Source organism: Danio rerio, chromosome 7 (assembly GCF_052040795.2).
Source record: "Danio rerio strain M-AB ecotype USA chromosome 7, GRCz13ab, whole genome shotgun sequence".
Lineage (NCBI taxonomy): Eukaryota > Metazoa > Chordata > Actinopteri > Cypriniformes > Danionidae > Danio > Danio rerio.
The window spans coordinates 71,951,315-71,973,502 of NC_141027.1; the positions used below are offsets into that span (position 1 = coordinate 71,951,315).

Consider the following 22,188-nt stretch of genomic DNA (forward strand, 5'->3'; position numbering starts at 1 on the left):
AAAAGTAAGAGAAGCATTTTTGGCAGTAAAATTCATGTTAGCAAATTAAACCTTACTGTAAACTCTTTCAAGTATGTGCATATGTGGTTAAAATGCTCGGATATAAGGGGTTCAGTGAGTGGATCATGCAGGGACAGGTCAGTGGTCTATCCGTGCTGTAAGTCTGTGTTTCTGGAGGTTGAGCATTGAGGCTGATGCTCTGCCAGCATTAACTGCGCTCCAGCGGCCTCAGATCAGCTTGGGGAGAGAAGGCAGAGAGCCGCTCTCTTTGGCTGCGGATGTGGACTCGGGCAGCAGCTGCTGATTGGAGCCTCTGCGCAGGCAAACGTCCACCAGGCCAAATCCTGGAGCCCGGTTCTGTTTGATCGGCCGCTCCTGGGACCCAAGCTTCCCCTTCCCTCATAATCTCTTTGTTTGCCTTTCATCCTGGCACTCTTGATACGTCCCTCTGAATTTGGTTGTTATTTTGCCATTTAGCGGCTGCTTGCAAAAACCCTTTCATTCAGATGTAAATAGATTGTTGATTTCTATTGTTGCTTAAATTGATACTGAAATAATGATGTTTTTTTTTTAATTGCCCACAGGGCACTGTCTGGAAGATATGGTGAGTGTTGTATTTATTTAGCATATGTTACGAATGTCACTATATTAGATCACTACATTGTTAGATACAAATTTTCAGTTCAAAAAGGTATTAATATTAAATATACTGTAGGGTGGCACGGTGGCTCAGTGGTTAGCACTGCCACCTCACAACAAGAAGGTTGCTGATTCAAGTCCTGGCTAGGTCAATTAGCATTTCTGTGTAGAGCTTGCATGTTCTCCTCATGTTTGTGTGGGTTTCCTCCAGGTGCTCCTGTTTCACCCACAGTCATGCTCTATAGGTGAATTGGATGGACTAAAGTGTGCAATGAGAGAGTGTATGAGTGTTTCCCAGTATTGTGTTGCAGCTGGAAGGGCATCCGCTGCATAAAACATATGCGGAATAGCTGGTGGTTCGTTCTGCTGTGGCGATCCCTGATAAATAAGGGACTAAGCCGAAGAAAAATGAATGAATAAATATACTTTCAAGAGTTCACACTTAGATATTGTTTGACAACTTGTTAGCAGGTTTGGCATGCTGTCCCAGGAGAGAACCCTGAGCTCGGAGGTAGTTGAGCCCAGGGCTCCCGCCTGGTCTATAGAGCATGTGAGGGGAGTACGAGATCAGGAGGTTCTCGAGAGCTCCCCTGGTAAAGGAGGAAAGGAGGAGAATGAGTGGATGGGGGGGTTTCTTCAGAAAAACGAAGATAAGGGAGGAGTTCTAACTAGGCTACTTATAGTGAGTTTGGAACAATCTGATTGGCTAGCTAATGAGTGTAGATGAGTGGCCAGCTGCAGTCAATCATATCACGTGCTCCTCTCGAAATGAGTTTGTGAAACTTTACTTATACTGTATTTACTGATAAAGTTGCACTTTAAAACAATTTCAGAAAAGAAAACACAATTTTAGTCTTTCTACTTGAACATTTCGGGATTCATTTAATGTGTTGCTTTGTATTTGTAATTTTGAAATATAGTAAAATATGTTTTTTTTATTTCATTTTGCATATGCTATCAATGTAATTTATATGAATGTTATTTTAATTAGATTATAGATATTTAAAGATTGATTTTAAATTTCATTTTAATATAAAGAATGTAAAGTAATTTATAATATAAACAGATTACTTTGATGCAATTATTTTTATAGCAATTAATTTAAAACAATTACTTTCATACATGAATTTTATACAAAATATGCACATTTAATTAATATTAAATACACCCAAAAATGATTTTTGCTGCTTGTTCAAACAACGTATTTAAAATGAACTGAATTACCACAGTGGCTGGTTCGAGCCTCGGCTAGGTCAGATAGCGTTTCTGTGTGGAGTTTGCATGTTCTCCCTGCCTTTGCGTGGGTTTCCTCCGGGTGCTCCAGTTTCCCCCACAGTCCAAAGACATGCGGTACAGGTGAATTGGGTCGTCTAAATTGTCCGTAGTGTATGAGAGTGTGTGGGTATTTCCCAGAGATGGGTTGCAGCTGGAAGGGCATCCGCTGTGTAAAACATGTGCTGGATAAGTTGGCGGTTCATTCCGCTGTGGCGACCCCAGATTAACAAAGGGACTTAGTCAAAAGGAAAATGAATGAATGAAATTGACTGCAGTGTTTGAGTGTGAATAAGTGTGTGTGTTTCCCAGAAAATGGAAGGGCATTCGCTGCGTAAAACATATGATGGATAAGTTGGCGGATCATTCCACTGTGACGACATCTGAAACAGAGAATAAGCAAAAGGAAAATGAATGAATGAATGCATGAATGTTGGATATACTTGATCACAGAATCATTTTATCAGTGTATGAGCACTTAATTGTTGTCAAACCTCAATGAATCGTGTTCATCAGTGGACAGATTTTTTATTATCTGCAGTCACCTTGAAACTTATTGAAAGCAAAAAAAAATAAAATGTTGTATTCATTTCTGAGAAAGGGATTGAATCATTTGTTTGCAGGAGCAGCTTGGTTTAATGTTTTGTATCTACTGCTTATTTAGTGTCCAAATACTCTTCAGGATTACTGTACATTTTAACATGCTTTTTTAGGTGATACAAATGACATCTTCTTCTTTAAATCTTCTGGTGCATTTAAGCATTCGTCTCTTTTTTTTTTGTACTCTAACAGAGCGAGACGCCTTTGACACTCTCTTTGACCACGCGCCAGATAAACTGAATGTGGTGAAAAAGGCAAGTGCAGATTACACACTATTTGGGAAAGGCTTTACACTTCGAGAGCTTTGATTTTTTTTTTCCCCCTCTGATCTCTTGAAGTCTCTCACATGAAAATGCACTATAGTAACTTGTAGTAAATATATGGTTTTTGAACTATGTAATGTGCTTGTATTATTCTGTTGTTTTAATTCTTTAGTTTCAATACAACAACTCTAGTAATATAAACTGTTAGGTGTAATTGGTAACAAAGGATTCGGTTTTTGCTGAAAAAATAAAGGATTACTTTAATTTGTAAGTAAATTAATTACAGTTCTTATAATATGCTTGTCTTACTCAACAGATCTATGTAATTTAGTTCAGAGAAACTATATATATATATATATATATATATATATATATATATATATATATATATATATATATATATATATATATATATATATTAATATATATATAGTAAATTTAAGTAAATTAAAAGAACACCCATATAATTTATCAATACAATTGCATATACTTAAAAAAAATAGAATTTAGTCAATTTAAGTCAATTTAAAATGATTAAATTACTTTGTGAGGAACTTGTCAGAGAAATTAATTAGAAAAGTAATTTAAATATATTAGAAATGATATATATAAATAAATTAACCAGTAGGGTTTTCTACAAATATCGGGTATATTTTTATGCATCACAGATAACTATAGTGGAAGCATGCACTCACCGGCCACTTTATTAGGTATACCTTGCTAGTAACGGTGTTGGACCCCCTTTTGCCTTCAGAACTGCATTAATCCTTCATGGCATAGATTCAACAAGGTACTGTAAATATTCCTCAGAGATTTTGGTCCATGTTAACATGATAGCATCACGCAGTTCCTGCAGATTTGTCGGCTGCACATCCATGATGCAAATCTCTTGTTCCACCACATCACAAAGGTGGTCTATTGGATTGAGTTCTGGTGACTGTGGAGGCCATTTGAGTACAGCGAACTCATTGTCATGTTCAAGAAACCAGTCTGAGATGATTTGCGGTTTATGACGTGGTGCGTTATCCTGCTGGAAGTAGCCATCCGCAGATGGGTACACTGTGGTCATAAAGGGATGGACATGGTTAGCAACAATACTCAGGTAGGCTGTGGCATTAACACAATGCTCAGAATGTACTGATGGGACCAAAGTGTGCCAAGAAATTATCCCCCACATCATTACACTACCTCCACCAGCATAAACCATTGATAAAAGACAGGTAGGATCCATGCTTTCATGTTGTTGATGCCAAATTCTGACCTTACCATCAGAAATCGAGACTCATCAGACCAGGCAATGTTTTTCCAGTCTTCTATTGTTTCAATTTGGTGAGCTTGGTGCCAATTGTAACCTCAGTTTCCTGTTCTTAGCTGACAAGACTGGCACTGGTGTGGTCTTCTGTTGCTGTAGCCCATCCATCTCAAGGTTCGACGTGTTGTGCACTCAAAGATGTTCTTTTGCATACTCTCTATAAACCCTAGACATGGTTGTGCGTGAAAATCCCAGTAGATCAGCAGTTTCCAAAATACTCAGTCCAGCTTGTTTTCGCACCAACAATCATGCCACAATCAAAGTCGCTTAAATCACTTTTCTTCCCCATTCTGATGCTCTGTTTGAACTGCAACATATCGTCTTGACTATGTCTACATGTCTAAATTGAGTTGCTGCCATGTGATTAGATATTTGGGTTAACGAGCATTTGGACAGGTGTAGCTAATAAAGTGGCCGAACAAGTGGAGTGTATATTACAGTATTTATTTACCTCAGCTGACCAGTTCACTAAAGTTATTACTATATCATGATGTACCATTATTATAAAGTGTTTTAAATACTTTAATATGAACAGGGTATGATACTATAGTATGGTATAAAAGCAATAGTGTTTACTATAAATTGCTATATATATTTTTTGTGTTTTTTTTTCAGACTCTAATAACATTCGTGAACAAGCACTTGAACAAGTTAAATTTGGAAGTGTCGGAGCTGGAAACTCAGGTATAACAAAATATTTCACCACAGTCTTGTAGATATGGACATCTCAATGTTCTGCAATCTCCTGCAGTTTGCTGATGGTGTGTACTTAGTCCTGCTGATGGGGCTCCTGGAAGGATACTTCGTGCCCCTCTATAACTTCTTCCTCATCCCTGAACATTTTGATCACAAGGTATTACTATTTACTGTGAAAGTATGGTTAATAATTAATACGAAAATTCTATAAAAGTAAAAAAATAGGAACCAAAACCTGGTCAAAATATCCAGTGTGACTACAGGGGTTCAAGTTAAAGCCCATGAAGCTCCAAGAACTCCAAGACCCCTTTTTAGTTCATAAATCCAGTATTATGCTTGTGTGTTGCGATGCTGACTATATCGACAATTAATGCAACAAAATGTACCTATAGCAACACATTTTACGTTTCGCAAAAGGCGATTTTCAATACCGCTGGGCTGTATGTATTAGTCCACAGAGGATCTTTGTAAATTCTGCTTATCCATGGTCCATATTGGCACCTCTGTCTGTTTTAAAATCGTTCCTGATTCTTCTTTGTCACTTAATCACATTTTTGGTTTTCATCATATGTTTCAATGTAGGTCCATAATGTTGCTTTTTCTTTTGAACTGATGCAAGATGGTGACTTGGAGAAGCCAAAGCCCAGACCAGAAGGTAATATTAAGCTTTATCTTGAAGAACCTCTATACCATAGGTCTTAAACTCTATTCCTGGAGTGCTGCAGCTCTGCACAGTTTTGCTCCAACCCTGACAAAGCTGATCCAACTAATGAAGGTGTTCATGACTCTTTTGAACACCTTGATTATTTGAATCAGTTCTGTTTGAAAGGGTTGGACTAAAACTGTGCAGAGCTATGGCCCTCCTGGATTTCAGTTTTAAACCTATGTTCTACACAGAGTTCTAAATCCCTTCTTATTAGCGACATCGGTGGCCATTAATTTAAGTGCAGCCAGTAATTTTCACACACAGAATGCACACCTGTATGCTTGCGGCAAAGTTTATTTGAATTCTTTCAATAGAACTAAAATGAAGTTTAAAATGTCTTTTCAGCGATACACCGAAGGCCCTATACCTCAAAGAACGTTTTTTTCATTCATTGTTTGAGGGAAGGGCGAGGCAGTGGCGCAGTAGATAGTGCTGATAGTGCTTGCCTCACAGCAAGAAGATCGCTGGGTCGCTGGTTCGAACCTTGGCTCAGTTGTCGTTCCTGTGTGGAGTTTGCATGTTCTCCCTACCTTTGCGTGGGTTTCCTCCGGGTGCTCCGGTTTCCCCCACAGTCCAAAGACATGCGGAACAGGCAAATGTGGTAGGCTAAATTGTCCGTAGTGTATGAGTATGTGTGTGAATGTGTGTGTGGATGTTTCCCAGAGATGGGTTGCGGCTGGAAGGGCATCCGCTGTGTAAAAACTTGCTGGATAAGTTGGCGGTTCATTCCGCTGTGGCGAAAAAGGGACTAAGCCGACAAGAAAATGAATGAATGTTTGAGAGAAAAAAGAAATTTGAAAAAGCTGAGTGCCCAAACGAACTACAAAAAGGAACTTTGAAAAAAAGTAAAACCACATAAATTCAATTAATTTAATAATTTGTTTGTTCATTCATTCGTTTTTTCATTTGTTCGTTTGTTAGTTCATTTACATCCGCTTTTCCGGGGCCAGGTCGCAGGGGCAGCAGTCTAAGGAGAGAACCCCAGACTTCCCTCTCCCCAGACACCTCCAGCTCCTTTGGGGCAGAATCACAAGGCATTCCCAGGCCAGCCGAGAGACATAGTTCCTCCAGCGTGTCATGGGTCTTCCCCAAGGCCTCCTCCCCAGTGGGCCACACCTGGAACACCTCCCTGGGTAGATGTCCAGGAGGCATCCAAAACAGATGCCCAAGCCACCTCAACTGACTTCTCTGGATGTGGAGGAGCAGCGGCTTTACTCTGAGCTTCTCTCGGGTGACAGAGCTCCTCACCCTCTCCTTATGAGTGCGCTCTGCCACCCATCATTTCGGCCTCTTGTATCCGAAATCTTGTTCTTTCGGTCATGACCCAAAGCTCATGACCATAGGTTAAGATTAGGAACATAGATTGACTGGTAAATTGAGAGCTTTGCTTTTCAGCTCAGCTTCTTCTTTACCACAACAAACTTGTACATCGACCCCATTACTGCTGCCGCTGCACCGATCTGCCTGTCAATCTCACGTTCAATCATCCCTCATACTCGTGAACAAAACCCCAAGATTCCTGGAGGGCTGCAGCTCTGCAGTTTTGCTCCAACCCTAATCAAATATAGCTGATCCAACTAATCAAGATGTTCAAGACTACTAGACACTACTAGATCAGCTGTGTTTGATTAGGGTTGTTTGAGACCTATGCCCAAGACACTTTATCTCCTTCACCAGATGTAAGGAATTTCCTCCGACGTGGAGAAGGCAAAACTTTTTTCAGTTCATTCTTTGATTTTATTTGAAGTATGCCAGAGCCTTAAGGATGCAGTGTTTTTTCCTTAGCAAGGCACTAAGCATTGTTTGTACACGAAACACTCTAAACTGCAGCAGTTGAACAAGTGGTAATGGTTGACCACTTTTGGAAGAGCAATGGCATTTTCAGCTGCTCAAAATGCTTCAGTGAACACACACACACCTAATGCTGAACCAGATGTTGTCTACGCTGCTAGAGCGATGTTTAGATGAAAATTTTTGAATTTGAGTGAGATGCTAATGGTCTAATCCAATTCAATGATTTGTGCTAAGCTAAGCTAAAAGTGCTTCTGCCAGTCCTGGGGCCTCATGTATCAACGCTGCGTACGCACAAAAACTTTGCGTACGCCAGGTTTCACGCTCAGAATCGCTCACGTTTGGATTTACTAACAATGAACTGAACGTGGGAATATGCGCAGCTCCACGGCAGCTTTCTGGCAGGCGTACGCACATTTTTTGTGCGTGTCTGTTTTATTTCCATTGGCGACTCCTAGAGGCAGTTGTGTTAAATTCCTCTCTACAAAGTGTCTGAGCCTTGCAATGGCAGCTGTATGAGACGGGTTCAGCAGGTATATAAGGTTTCCATACCATACATTTGACCAGCTAAACATTAAAGCGCAAATTGCAGCAGTCGCCTGTTTTCCCAAAGTAATCTGAGCGATCTACTGCACGCACATTGCTATAAAGACACTATCTGAAGATGAATTTGCATGAGTTAATCAGAAACATTTCCATTCAATAAATGTGCAAATAAAATATGATGCTTATTGATATGAACTTATTGATGATTCCTACTTGTCTTTCTCGTGATAAATAGTTGGCAAAATCTGATATGTAGCGGGGCAAAAAAAAAGAAAGAGTTCGTCAGACGCTGGATTCGAGACGAGTTCATGCTCGAACTTATCAATTCATGATCACATGCGTCTTACGAGGTGCGCCACTGAGACTGTTAAGCGTCCCGCAACATTTGACAGATACAAACCACACTATTTCTTTTGTTAATGCACTCAGTGCGATGTTCAGACCCGACTGTGTTGACCGCATCAGCTAAACTCTCCCACTCTATTTTTTTCTTATGTTGTTAATTCCGGTGAACAAACTTGCAAATAACACCGCTTTTCTCCGGTCTCCCTCCGAAAGCAGCACCTCCAATTCACATTCTGTTCAAAGTTTCTCTTTTTGCTTGCTTTTGCCTTTGCTTTTTCGTTGGGTTTTTCCATTAGCATAGTCATTAGCATATTCATACGGGGGAGGAGGCAGGGAGGGGTTTTGTGCTCGTGCATGTTGCGCTCAGTTTCACGTTCATTCAGATGTACAAAAGAATATGCGTGAGATTCGGCGTACGCAGTGTTTCATACATCTGAAATTTTTTCTGCGTACGCACATTTACAGCTTTGTGCGTACGCAATGTTTTAGTAAGATTTCCACGCAAGTCTTCGTACATGAGGCCCCTGGAGATTGGCTGAGTGGGTTTTAAAAGTGTTAAACCCAACTGTATAACTGTAGGCGAGATGTAAAATGAGCATATTACTAGTTTGTCACCTAGAAGGTATAGCCGTAGCTCTACAGGTAACTCACACCCAGCCTGGTCACATTTTTCTTAAAATTGTACACCAGAATGGGTAAATAAGCAACAATCCCAGATGATGTGTAGACAAGTACCCTATTGTGTATTTCATTTCCATCATGGATAATTTCCAGCTAGTCCCATCCTAGAGTTTAGATCAGGGGTGGGCAATCTCGGTCCTGGAGGGCCGGTGTCCTGCACAGTTTAGCTCCAACCCTATTCAAACAGACCTCCCTATAGAGTTCAAGTGATCTTGAAGACACTGATTAGTTTGTTCAGGTGTGTTTGACTAGTGTTGGAACAAAACTCTGCAGGGACACCGGCCCTCGAGGATCAAGTTTGCCCATCCCTGGTCTAGATGGTGTGTAGTAGTATCTATGTATTATTTTGTACTGAATGAACTTTCCTCTAACTTCCCTTATATTTTTACCTACATTGGAAACTATGTCCAGCCACTCATTCTTCTCAATATAATTCCCCAGCTCCTTCTGGCAGATTATTCTCAGATTATTACATTCTTCTGAATTTAAGCACATAAAAGCAGTCCTAGCATTCTATGGTGACTGTAAATAAGCATATACAGGATTGTCCTTCACATTAAATTTGTTCTTGATGCAATGTCTAATTTGCAGGTATTTCCAGAAGTCCCCTTGGGATCCAATATCATATTTGTCTACTAGATCAGAGTATAAGCATTTCCTTTAAGTTGCCAATGTTTCCAAAACTGTGGAGCGTATCTTTAAAGAGCCCATATTATACATGAAATAAGGTCATATCTTGGTTGTAAGGGTCTCCAACAACAGTCTAATAAGCATGCAAGAAAACACTTTCATGGTCTTATAATCTGCATTTATTTTTACCTAATTATCCCAGCGACTCCCGTATGAATCGTCCAGTGATTCATTTGTTCCCAAACCCCTCCTTAGCGCGAAGCTAATCTGCGCTGATTGGACCGATGACAGTCTGTTGCGATTGGTCGACTGCCTTCAGTCAGAGAGTGAAATGCCCAACAGCTAATCAGCAATATAAAAGTAATCACAGTTCATACACGCTTGATAGTGTAGGCGTGGATTTTAGCTGCCAGTGGGTCAATGTAAATACAGTCGATGGACTTGAAAATACAGACGACTGACTATTTTATTGAGCAAAAAATCCAAAAACTGTCAAGGAGATCTCCTAGCTTGTCTCACTCTGCTCTTTTCACAGACACAACCACAAACACACATATTGCCCTCGTCCTTGCGCCCGCGCACACACACACACTAAAACACACACACACCTCCGGACAACAACGCGCGCGCACACACACACACAAACACACACACATACCTCCGGACGACAGCGCACGCACACACTACCCTCGTCCACGGAGCTCCGTAAACAAAGCAGCACGCGTCGCGTTTTTAACGTGACTTTGCACGCGATAAGAGAATATAGCCAGTTAACCTGATACAGTACACGCGGTTACAAGTAACAAATCACAACTAAATACATTTGCAAGCTAGAGTCAACGAGGCAACAACTTTAATCGCATGTACTTACACTTGAGAAATGGAGGAAGAAACCCATCCTGACGTCCATCAGTAAGTTACTTTTTACTGATCCTTCCTTTAACAAACGCAGATGAAGTATTCTTTGTAGCATGTAGTTTGCAGAAGTTTCCTGTAGTTTCCAACTGCTTGGTTATAATGCTGAGGTTTCATCTTTGGGTAGAGACTCGATGATATCCATCTGCAGTGTGACTTCAATCGACCGGCATGTTTGTGTGTGTGTTTGTGGGTGTGTGTGTGTGTGTCTGGGTTTCTATGTCAGAGGGCGGGGCCGCAGTTTTCAAATCTCCCGGGTTTGCACGTGCACGTGAATAACTTGGTTTCGTTCCTACGTCATGACGAAACACCTAATGACTCGGTATTAAGGCGACTCGTTTGAAGCACTATGAGTCGACTCTTTTATAGATGAATCAACCGCTTTAAACACTGTACTCTTACAGTTTAAAGCAGGGGTCTCAAACTCAATTTACCTGGGGGCCGCAGGAGGCAAAGTCTGGGTGAGGCTGGGCCGCATAAGGGATTTCACAAAAAAAAGTCCTCAAATGTCATTATTAACAGTTTTAATTATTTCTTCTGAACATGAAGTGTCCTGAACATTAACAGAACATTGAGTGAAGATTATGAACAGTTCTTCTGAACATGGCATCTTTTGCCTATTTCTTGCTGCCAGAGACTTGACAGCGCTTCTTCTCACAAATCTGAACCACATTTGGCTTTAGAGCGGAAGCAGTTGAGACCCTCAGTATGGCTTGAAGATGATCATCATTAAGTCTAGACCTGTACTTTGACTTATTGAAGTCCTAGGGAAAAAAGTGGGGGAACTCACTCAAAACTTCCATTCCCTCACCTAAAAAAAGGTGTATATATGTATAAATAAAACACCCCCACCCCACTCCAGTCACATCAGTCTGTACCAGTCTGTATCTACCTATGATATATATATAAGATGCAGGGCAGGCACGTGCACACATAGGGCTCAACCTGTGCAGAGCACATGCCCTTTGTAGTCTTGCATAGAAAGTGCCCTTCCAAAATGATCAAAAGTGCCCCCGCGACGCGACACGCCCTCGGTCCCGCCCTTCAGTAGGCGCGCGATAACACCGCTCTTGAGTACGCGCGACAACACAGCTGATGAGAACGCGCGCGACAACACGGCGGGCGGGGAATGCCAGTGACCGCTGTGTACGGATAGAATCAGCGGAGCGGGGAGCGCTCTCTCTCCCCGCTCCGCTGATTCTGTCAGTGTACAGCAGTCGGCGCGGGCCACAAAATATTGCACTGAGGGCCGCAAATGGCCCGCGGGCCGCGAGTTTGAGACCCCTGGTTTAAAGCCTTAGCTGGATACTTCACTTCACTTAGAGCTGTGTTACACACTACATGGAGGGGAATTTTCAAAAACCCATAATATGGGCTCTTTAAATCAAACCCAGGAAACTTTCTAACAGATGTGTTGAGACTCTTGAGTCTAGATTGAGGTTATCTCATAAAGAAAAGTCATATATAGTCAGTATGCAGGTTTTTGTAGACAACCTTGAAATTTAAAAACATTAACATTAATGGATTTTTAAATGTATTTCTTTATTTAGTCATTTGGTTTTTTTTTTATATTTTGTAGATGTAAATGTATGTTCGGTGACATTTTCACAATATTTTCTCAGGTTCTTGCTGTACTAGGACTGCTGGAGATAATCTAGAGGTTCTTGTAATGAATAATGTGCTTCTGTTGTGTGAAACAGATGCCACACCGCTTGATTTAGCAAGGAACAGTCATGGCATGCTGCCTGATTGCAGTAGTTTATTGTAGTTAGGAAGTATCAGCTGAATTGATCTCCTCATTGCCTCCTCTACTGTTGCTGTTCAGCTACTTGAATGTGAAGATAATCAACAGATGGGGCTTGCGCTTTACTTTATTTAAAAGGTCTGCTGAATGTCCCGATTGCATGCTGCATTTACAATTGCATTTTCGTTTCGCTGCAAGAGAGTTCCCCTGTAATCACGGGGCTTAAACAACATCTGGTTAATGCGGCACAGATCATCAAACTGAGAATAAGCCTCATGGGCGGTTGTTACTAAATGAGGTTTAATGCAAAATACATTGATAGCATGAACGTGTTGCTGTTAATTATGAGCAGTGATTGTTCAATGAGAAACCGAGCAAAGGATTTAAATGCTGTTAGAGACTAAACATGAGATCGATGTGCGCTTGAGCTTGTTTTATTTGAGCACATACTTAGCAACACCCTAACAACCACTTAAAATCCCTTATGAGTATAAAAAGCACTTAATTGTATTGAACAAGCACTTGTACTTCACTACAGATTGTGAATGTACTTCTTTAAAAACTCATTGTGAAAATGTACCCCTGTATACATTTCTGGAGAGCGTGAGTTATGTAGCCAGAGGTATGTATGGCTGCATTTAGTCTTTAAAACAAATGCTACAAGGAGGTATGACATCGCCGATGGCTTTTGTTTATTTGTATGGACAATTTGTCTATGTGGATGGCTATTCCGCTGTTACCAGTTTGCCCAGTGGCTCATCGTGTACTTCGGTGGATTTAGGACACAGATAGGAGTTGACTACGACGACAGGGTTTGAGTCTGGCGAAGAACGGTTCAAGAAAGTGGGTAAAACTAAAAAGGCAAAAAATAAAATAAACAAGTAAAAACAGGGTGAGCATGTGGTGAGATTTAAAAAACGTGGTAAAAATTAGGCGGCTGCAAGGGCTTTCTTTTTTTAGATTGCTTTTGAAAACACTGTTGTTTAGGGAAGGATGTGGGCGGGTCAATCTGGGGGATTGGTCAGTCAGGCGACAGCGGCTTCTGGTGGATTTACAGGAGAACAGCAGGCACAAATGGCACTCGCGAGAAAAAATTGAGTTCTCAAAAAGCATACACAGCAGCCTCTGGTGGATTCACGAAAACAAAAACTGCAAAAAAAAAAAAAAAAAAAAAAAAGCTCCTGGGACGTATTTGGCGCTCTCCAGAAATGCATGAAGGGGTATGTATCCATTATGAGTTTGGGTTGAATCAATGTTATAAAATGAAATAAAAGGCCACTTAATGAGATTTCACTTTCATGATATTGTCACTAAATTTCATAATAACAATAAACGAATAGTTAACCCAAAAAAGAAAATTGTGTTATTAATTGCTCAACTCCTAATAAGATATTTTAGGAGAAATCAGAGAGCTCCCTCATCCTCTATTGACAGCAATGTCGTTTAAAATTCAGAAAAGGAAATATTGTCAAAATATTCCATGTGACATGTGGTTCAAATGTAATCATGCAGAGCGCCAAGAACACTTTTGTGCACAGAAGTGTTCAAATATTTTTTTTTTAAAACTGTATTTTAACAAATATAATATATATTTAAACATATCTCAGCATATACATGACAAATTTATTTAAAATCTGCATAATTCGGATGTTGCTGTAAAGGCTTTCAGTATTTCCGCCACTTTCTCATGACCATTCGTAACTTTTGGATTTAGTGGCCAATTTGTAGGAATTTGTTCATTTCATTTGTGCAATTTAGTACAGTTTTGTCATCGGCTCGGTTTTTGAGGTCGGTACTTGGTACGAATCAGCCACTAAACTGACAAAATGTAAAGTAGTTATGTTTTCTTGTAAAATAAGGCTGGTATTTCAGTATGATTGCGTGTTTCCAACTGAAATAAAATGTTAAGTAGGGGGCGGGGTTTTATTTTTGGGGTTTCGGGGTTTTAAACTAATGGTTGGAGGAGAATGGCTAAACTGCTACTCATGTGATAATGTGATTATACTACAGTTTAACATATCAACATAACTAGTCAAACCATAGGTCTCAAACTCAATTTCCTGGAGGGCTGCAGTTCTGCAAAGTTTTGCTCCAACCTGTAAGAAAAAATGATGATGACGAAGAAAATCTCAATGAAGATGTTTATTCAGCATAGCAGTCTCAAAATACATGGCAGTACCTTGCGTTCACCGGAGTCAGAATGAACCCTGAACATTCTTAAACTCAAACCTTTATACTGTTTTTGATGTTGCCTTTAGATGTTAATGAAGTTGCTCCTTGGCTGTTGACCCAGCTGATCTCCCTATCTCTCCATGTTAATGCAGTTTCAACACCATTGATGAGATGGTTCTTTGTGCACCACACCCATCCCCATTCTACAATTGTTACCATTTGGTTGAGATGTAGTCACCTCAAACAATGCAGAGACAAGACCTTGTTGACTTCTCTTTTCTCTCATAAGTCAGCCCTTTTGGGAAATGAGCATCAATTCACTATTTAGAGTGGAAGTTGGGTCGAGGCAGACTCATTTCTTACAAACACTATCAAACACAGCTGATTCATATAATTGAGGTGTTCAAAGTCAGGAACACCTTTATTAGTTGGATCAGTGTTTGATCAGGGTTGGAGCAAAACTGTGCAGAGCTGCAGCCCTCCAGGATTCGAGTTTGAGACCTATGATTTGACTAGTTATACTACAGTTATATACTATAGTTAAACAGCAGAAGTGTGTAAAACACTGAACATGAAACAACCACTGAGTGTCTCAGTTACTTTTGTCTGTTTAACTACTTCTGAAACTACAGATTTAAACATCAAGTTGTCAATTTAACCTCTATTGATAATTTTAACAACCTTTTAGATTCTTCATTAGATATGTGAATTATATGTTTAACCACCATAGAGACATGCATCAAATTTTACATCTGTCCATTGTCTGCTCATGGTGGGGTACATCCAACCTTATCCCACGAGGAAACTTTTTTACATTTTGTCAGAATTTGTACGAGTTCAGTCGTATGAAAATGTGCGATTTTTAAAAGGAGACATGGCACCAAACCCCACCCATATACCACAGCCATCACTGGGGGATGAGCAAATTGTACAAAATTGATATTGAACAAATTCATACGAATTAGCCACCAAATCAAAAAAGTTACAAATTGCTGTGAAATAGCGTTGGTACATCGCAGTGCTCAGCACATATGAGTACACCCCATTTTTAAAATGTACATTTTTTCCATTTCTCAGGGAATATGGATAATATATATTGGTGCATTTAAACAAAAAAGATTTATTAAACAGATACATTTTTTTTAAATAATATTTATGTCACAGAACATCTGTAGAAATGCAAAGATAATACATTTAAGTTCATGCAAAATATTGTAAGAACATTGCAAACTACTACATTTCAGCAAAATTATATATATATAGAACCATTGTTGTAAGTCATTTTGTTAGATTACCCCTAGATTTGTTTGATACAGCACTGACTAAACTAATGTACAGTTAAAGTCAGAATTATTAGCCCCCTTTTGAATTTTTTTTCTTTTTAAAATATTTAAGTATTTTAAATATATGTTTAACAGAGAAAGGAACTTTTCAGTATGTCTAATAATATTTTTTTCTTCTGGAGAAAGTCTGATTTGTTATATTTCTGCTAGAATAAAAGCTGTTTTTAATTAAAAAATATATATTTTTGGGACAAAACTATTAGCCCCTTTAAGCTATTTTTTTTTTTTTGATAGTCTACAGAACAAAGCATCGTTATACAATAACTTGCCTAATTACCTTAAGCTGCCTAGTTGACCTAATCAACCTAGTTAAGCCTTTAAATGTCACTTTAAGCTTTATAGAAGTGTCTTAAAAGATATCTAGTCAAATATTTTTTACTGTCATCATGGCAAAGATAAAATAAATCAGTTATTAGAAATGAGTTACTAAACTATTATGTTTAGAAATGTTTTGAAACAATCTTCCCTCCATTAAACAGAAATTGGGGGAAAAATAAACTGGGGCGCTAATAATTCAGGGGGGCTAATAATTCTGACTTCAACTGTATATGCACAAATATAATATTGTAAAGCATCCTATAGAAAATATTAAATTAAATGAGAGATTTGTGGGGGTGTTCTCATATATGCTGAGCACTGTATATGGGATTCTTTTCTGTCAAAATATCGAGGTTACATGTACAAAACTTGTAACATTATAATGCAAAAAATACAAAAAATGTATACCAAACTATATCGAATAATAAACAAGATGGTCATGGATGGAGAAATATTAAGCATGACATTTTAAACACATTTTATATTGCACAAAACTGAAACCTGAACTTAAAGTTTTCCAAATTGCGAACAAAATCCGTTTTTTTTTTTCTTTGTCCACTTTTTTGTCCATTGATCCAACACTTTAAATCAGGTTGCCTTTTTTGCTGTAACTAGTTTAAATTGCCTTGTATTGTGTGTAATCATAAATAATAACGATAGTAAAAAAGAGCTGTATGCACAACAGTGCTTTTTAACCAGTTTTAGACTGGAACATCTAGCATTAAATGTGTTTTCGAAGCCGCTCTTGACATTATCAGTTGTAATGTCAGGAATGTTGAGAGAAAAAAAGATAATGTTTCGTACTGAAATTAACAGTGCATCCAGTCACCTCATTAAACTGAATCATGTTCGTCTCTTTTATGTGTCTCTTCAGACATTGTCAACTGCGACCTCAAGTCTACACTGAGGGTCCTCTACAATCTCTTCACCAAGTACAGGAATGTGGAGTGACAGAGAAGCTCCAACATGCAAAAATGGCTCGATTTATTCAACCAAAATGCCCAGCGCATAGTCACAGCTGTATCAGTATTATTAGTATTTGTCTGTTGAATTCTTTTCTGTATTTTTTTGAAGTTTGAAATTGAGCCTAAACAGTAGGTATATTTATTCAGTTCACATGATTTTTTTTTTTTTATAAAATTCTGATTTGTTTAATTGTTATTTTAGAAAAGAATGTACTTGGAAATATAGGAAACTTAGACATACAGTTGGAGTCATTGAATTTTTATCCCCCTGTATTTGTTTTCCCTCAATTTCTGTTTAATGGAGAGTAAACTATGATTTTTTCAACACATTTCTAAACATCATAGTTTTAATAACTCATTTTTAATAACTTATTTATTTTTATCTTTGCCATGATGACAGTACAAAATATTTTACTAGATGTTTTTTTCCAAGATGCCTGTATTCAACTTAAAAAGGCACCTATTTTACCCCCTTTACCCCTAAGGCACGATAAGCCTTTGGTGTTTCCAGAATCTTTCTGTAAAATTTCAACTCAAAATTCCTATCAGATTGTTTAGCTTCCAGCTTCCTTTTTTGTTGTCTGAGTTTTGTTGTCTGAGTAAATTGTAGCTGTTTTTGTAGCCTGTGACTGCCCTGCAAATGTAAATGTGACTGCAGTGCAAATGTAAATGAGCTGCCACTTGTGTGCCTGCTTTTCAAGCTTTATGTGAGATAAACAGCAGTCAGTGATAGACAGAAATAGAGCTTATTAGTAAAGAAAAAACAAGTACTGTAAGTTTATTTGATGTATTTGTGGTGGAGTCTGTTCAAGCCTTTCTGAAATGATGAGTCTCACACAAATGCTGTTTGCAATACACACGCACACGCACACACACACACACGAACACATGCACGTGATCAAGAATTACATAGATTTTACTGACGTTATCACAAATATGCTCTGTTTTAAAAACGTTTTAAACTTATAAAACATAAAAATCACAGAGAGTTGGAACAGATAATTTAATCCCAGTTTATTTGCAAAAAAAAATGGTCTGTGGATATGTGTATTCATGTTATTATAGAAACATGCCGTCTGTCGATCAATTCGGTGGGTAGGAAAACCGCACTCCTATGTCACATTGCGGCGGGCCTCAAAATCACTTGGATTTTGGTCCTATTTTAACATCAGAAAAATTTTTAAAAAGAGACTTATTGTGTTTATATCACTCCAATATGACAGTGGACACACTATACCTACACACAGTTCTGTCCAAAAAGCTTCCAAAAGTTGATTTTAATCATAGGTGCCCTTTAAAGAGACATTTAAAGTCTTAATTAGGCATATTATGGTAATTGTTAAAAAGTCCTTGTATAGCAGTGGTTTGTTCTGTAGACAATCAATTAAATAATGCTTAAGGGGGCTATAATAATACAAATATTTTGATTATTTCAGAAACATCACCAAATAAAAGGTAATCACGTTCTTTATGTTCACTATTTGTTCACTTACTCATTTCATGATGTGGAGCAGAAAACAAGTGAAAGAGACAACCGATTACATCAGTTCTGTTTCTAGACACAGTTGCTTCACGCAAGGAAACGGGAGTGCACACGCGTTTTAACCAGCCGCGCGCATCACCTTAGCTATTAACCCGAGTGATTATTCTCTCATTCGGTATTCACCTGCTTTCTATTGCTCGAGCGAATGCAATTATTTTTGTCAATTGCGTTGCTTTTCACTTCTAAGATCGCCTTTGCATTTACATTGGACCATACCTATTGTCGAACCCTGCTTTTAAGAATTATTATCATAGTAAATTATTTTTAACCAGCCAAAGTCGCTAGTGGGAGTCTTACCCGCCACCTCTGAAATCTACCCGCATTCTGGCAGGTTGGCGGGTGTTAATGTCAAGCCCTGGTAAGTAATGTTAAATAAAAACCTTACAAAAATTATCAAATCAAGTTAACCATGATTGTTTTGAATATCTGTTATTGTTTGATAAACAAACTTTTGAGCAATTTCATGCATGTCAACCTTCCCATGAAAAAAAAATTAAGTTTTTACCAAAATAGCGAAAACCTTTCTAGGTTTTTTTGTGTAGGCTTGTATTTTACAGTGCTGTAAAATACTCGAAAATGTCTGTCAAGGTTTTAAACTATTATATTTGATATCCCAAAGTCACACAAGTCACATCCGTAACAAAGCTTTTTCCTCATAAAAGCAAAAATGTTAAAAAAATCCATCATTTTTGTTCTTTAATGAGCCAACTCTTATCCTCTTGATTAGCATCGTTTCTTTTGGGTTGTGCAGTTAAAATTCACAGAATTTCTACTAAGTATTGTGTAGACTGTAAACTTTCTTCCTAAAATCCATAACGCATCTTTATTTTCCTTGTTTAAAATATTTTTTTTTTTTACAGATTGATATTATAATAACTTTGTGGTTAGTTGTTTTGGAAAATATAAACAGATGTTTCAATATGGATGGCGTAGTGGGTAGCGCTGTTGCTTCACAGCGAGAAGGTCGCTGTATTGAGCCTCAGCTGCCAGTTGGCATTTCTCTGTGGAGTTTGCATGTTCTCCTCGTGTTCGTGTGGGTTTCCTACGGGTGCTCCTTCACTGTTCAAAGACATCCGTTACAGGTGAATTTGGTAAGCTAAATTGTCCATAGTGTATGTGTGTGAAATGTGTATGGGTGTTTCCCAGTGATGTATTGCAACTTGAAGGGCATTCACTGTGTAAAACATACGCTGGATAGGTTGGCGGTTCATTCCGCTGTGGCGACCCCTGATTAATAAAGGGACTGAGCCAAAGGAAAATTAATTAATGAATGTTTCAATATAATGTTAGCATATACGTTTTATGTGCATTTATGTTTTAAGATTTTAATGTTCTTGTCACATCCATAACGCTGGAATTGCTCTTTTAAAAGCCATGATTAAACTAATGATGTGCAGATCTCCTTTACCAGCTTTGTGTGTTCTAGAATTTATTATCTTATCAAAATATCGATATTTCAGTAATTTGGAGCAAATATGTAGTTTATTGCAAATAGAAATACAATGAAAAGTAACCACAATCACCCTAGTTTGAATAATGCTAAATTAGTCGGAACTACTTGTTCTTCCGCCTGCCAAGTCATGTGCGTACTATGGCACTGCTAACTGCAGAGCACGCAAGTTAGCCACTAAGTCAGTCCGCTGGCACATGTTGTTTAGTCACGCTGTCACTGGACATAGGTGACCATTATCAAAGTTTTGTGTGGAGCTACTTCACTTCCATAATCTCAAACGATGCTGTTTGTGACACGTGTTACAAAACAGTGAGGTACTGTGGTAAAACCACAAACCTAATCAAACATCTACATATAAATCACAAGACAGAATATGACAACGTCATGACTAGGCGGTCAGAAGAGGAGGAAAGGAGAGGCACAGGTGCTGCTGGGGCGAGACATCGCTTGCAGAGGTGCAGCAGGCAGGCACCATCCAGGTACAGAGGGAGAAAATGTGGCAATGTGGCTTTATTTTGGGGGCTTGGGTTTTTGTGACAATGATAAAACAAAAGAAGAAGGTCAAAAACCTTCAAGGGGACCGGATTAACATGTCACTAAACTAAAAGGTGTAAATTGTTCAGGCTGGTATTTTAAGATATACAAGCTCAGATGCTGTCAATAAATATGTAAGTCGGCTCTTTTTTTGTATGATAATTCTTAATCAATAAACAAGAATAACCCTTCATATGACTCGTATTCAGTATAAAGTGACACTTTTAAGTACAGTACTTGTTCCCTTAATTTCCCAAACAGTGATTTTTGGGCAAAGTATCGGTAGATACGCCGATACTCACCTTCATTTTACTTGGTATCGGAGTGTGCCGCAAGCCTACGTTTGAGTGAAGGTTTCGGCCGTTAGATCGCCCCCTGGGGGCTGGCTGCAGTACAAGTCATAAAGCCCGCCTCCTCCGTGTTAATGAAGGAGACTTGAGCCCAAATAAAAAAAAATATTACACTTGCAATAAAATGTCCCGAAAGATAGTTCTGGTCGATTAAGGCACTGGTTATTGTGCTGAAATAGGTGCAGATCTTCATTTTTGTAAACAGTTTGTTTTTAGCAGTAATTTAATGCTGGGCGTGTCATCGTGATTGACAGCTGTGATTGACAGTTTCTCAAAGCGCGGCGTCTGAGCTTCGGCAGGAGACTGAAGCAGACTGAAATGTTATTATTCGATTTCTGTGTTATTTTACCATGACAAAATGAGTTCAGCAGTAAACTATAGTTTCTGACATACATGATCCTGGTGGAACACTGTTTATTCACTAAGTTCAGGGCTTTTTTTCGGGCTTTATTAGTTTGCTGATACACGCCTAACCACCCAGATAGCAAAACACAGTTCCGGCTAGATTCTCGCCTGCCGGAGACTTATCCCTTAGAGCTCAGACTGACTAATGTTACCTCAGCTGGACCTTCTCCCGATGCCTGGACTCACTACCCAATTCCAGCCCGAGTCAATCGAGCCAGATGCGGCGGCCGAGCGAGCAGGCGCTGCCGCATGCGAGCCGGAATCAGCCGGCGACGCCGCGAGTAAGTTATGCGCTGCGGCCTGGAGCTGGCGCGATTGAATATATAAAACCCTCATATTTGTTAACGTTATTACATCCATTTGTGTTGATATGACAGCAAACGCATGCTGAGAAGTTCGGGGGCGTGGTTGATTTTACATAAAGCGTTTGGTTGGAAGCTCGACTCTGCTCATTTTCGCGGCTCCTCCTCTGGCTCCATCAGACAATCCTTCTGCGCATGTCAAGGCTCCAATTTCAGCAGTCTTTTGCGACAGTTTGTGCCCGTCAAGCAGGCGTTTTGCCCTCAAGGCGTTCAATGGGAAAAAGGGCTGTCGCGTCGTCCATATTTTTTACAGTCATTGGTATCGGATAGGAAACCAGTGGTATCGCACATCATTAGATTAAAATATGGAACCAAAGGCGGTTACCATGGTTTTTGGTTGTTATGTAGTAAAATCATGGTTAATATTAAACATTAATGTTAAATATATTTCAATATCTTTATGTTTTTGTTATGTTTTCTGTTTGAAGTGGTTAACTAATCTAACAAAAAACTTAAGATCAAAGGTAAAAAATTAGTACACCAAAATTATTACGTTGTGGAAAAATAATAAATAAAATTGTAATAAACAGGAAAAAGGGCGACACAGTAGTGATTAGTACTGTTGTTTCACAGCAAGAAGGTCGCTGATTCATGTCCCGGCTG

General features: G+C 38.9%; 1 protein-coding gene across 1 annotated transcript in view; it reads left to right on the forward strand.

Moving 5' to 3' along the window:
• Nucleotides 1-17,709, forward strand: part of parvab (parvin, alpha b) — a 32,938-nt gene extending 15,229 nt beyond the window's left edge. Inside the window, 6 exon segments of the mRNA NM_001110471.1 lie at nucleotides 585-604; nucleotides 2,704-2,765; nucleotides 4,702-4,770; nucleotides 4,838-4,939; nucleotides 5,365-5,437; nucleotides 16,848-17,709. Of these exon segments, the coding sequence (NP_001103941.1) occupies nucleotides 585-604; nucleotides 2,704-2,765; nucleotides 4,702-4,770; nucleotides 4,838-4,939; nucleotides 5,365-5,437; nucleotides 16,848-16,924 (403 nt within the window). The 3' untranslated portion in view covers nucleotides 16,925-17,709.
• The last annotated feature ends 4,479 nt before the right edge of the window (nucleotides 17,710-22,188 follow it).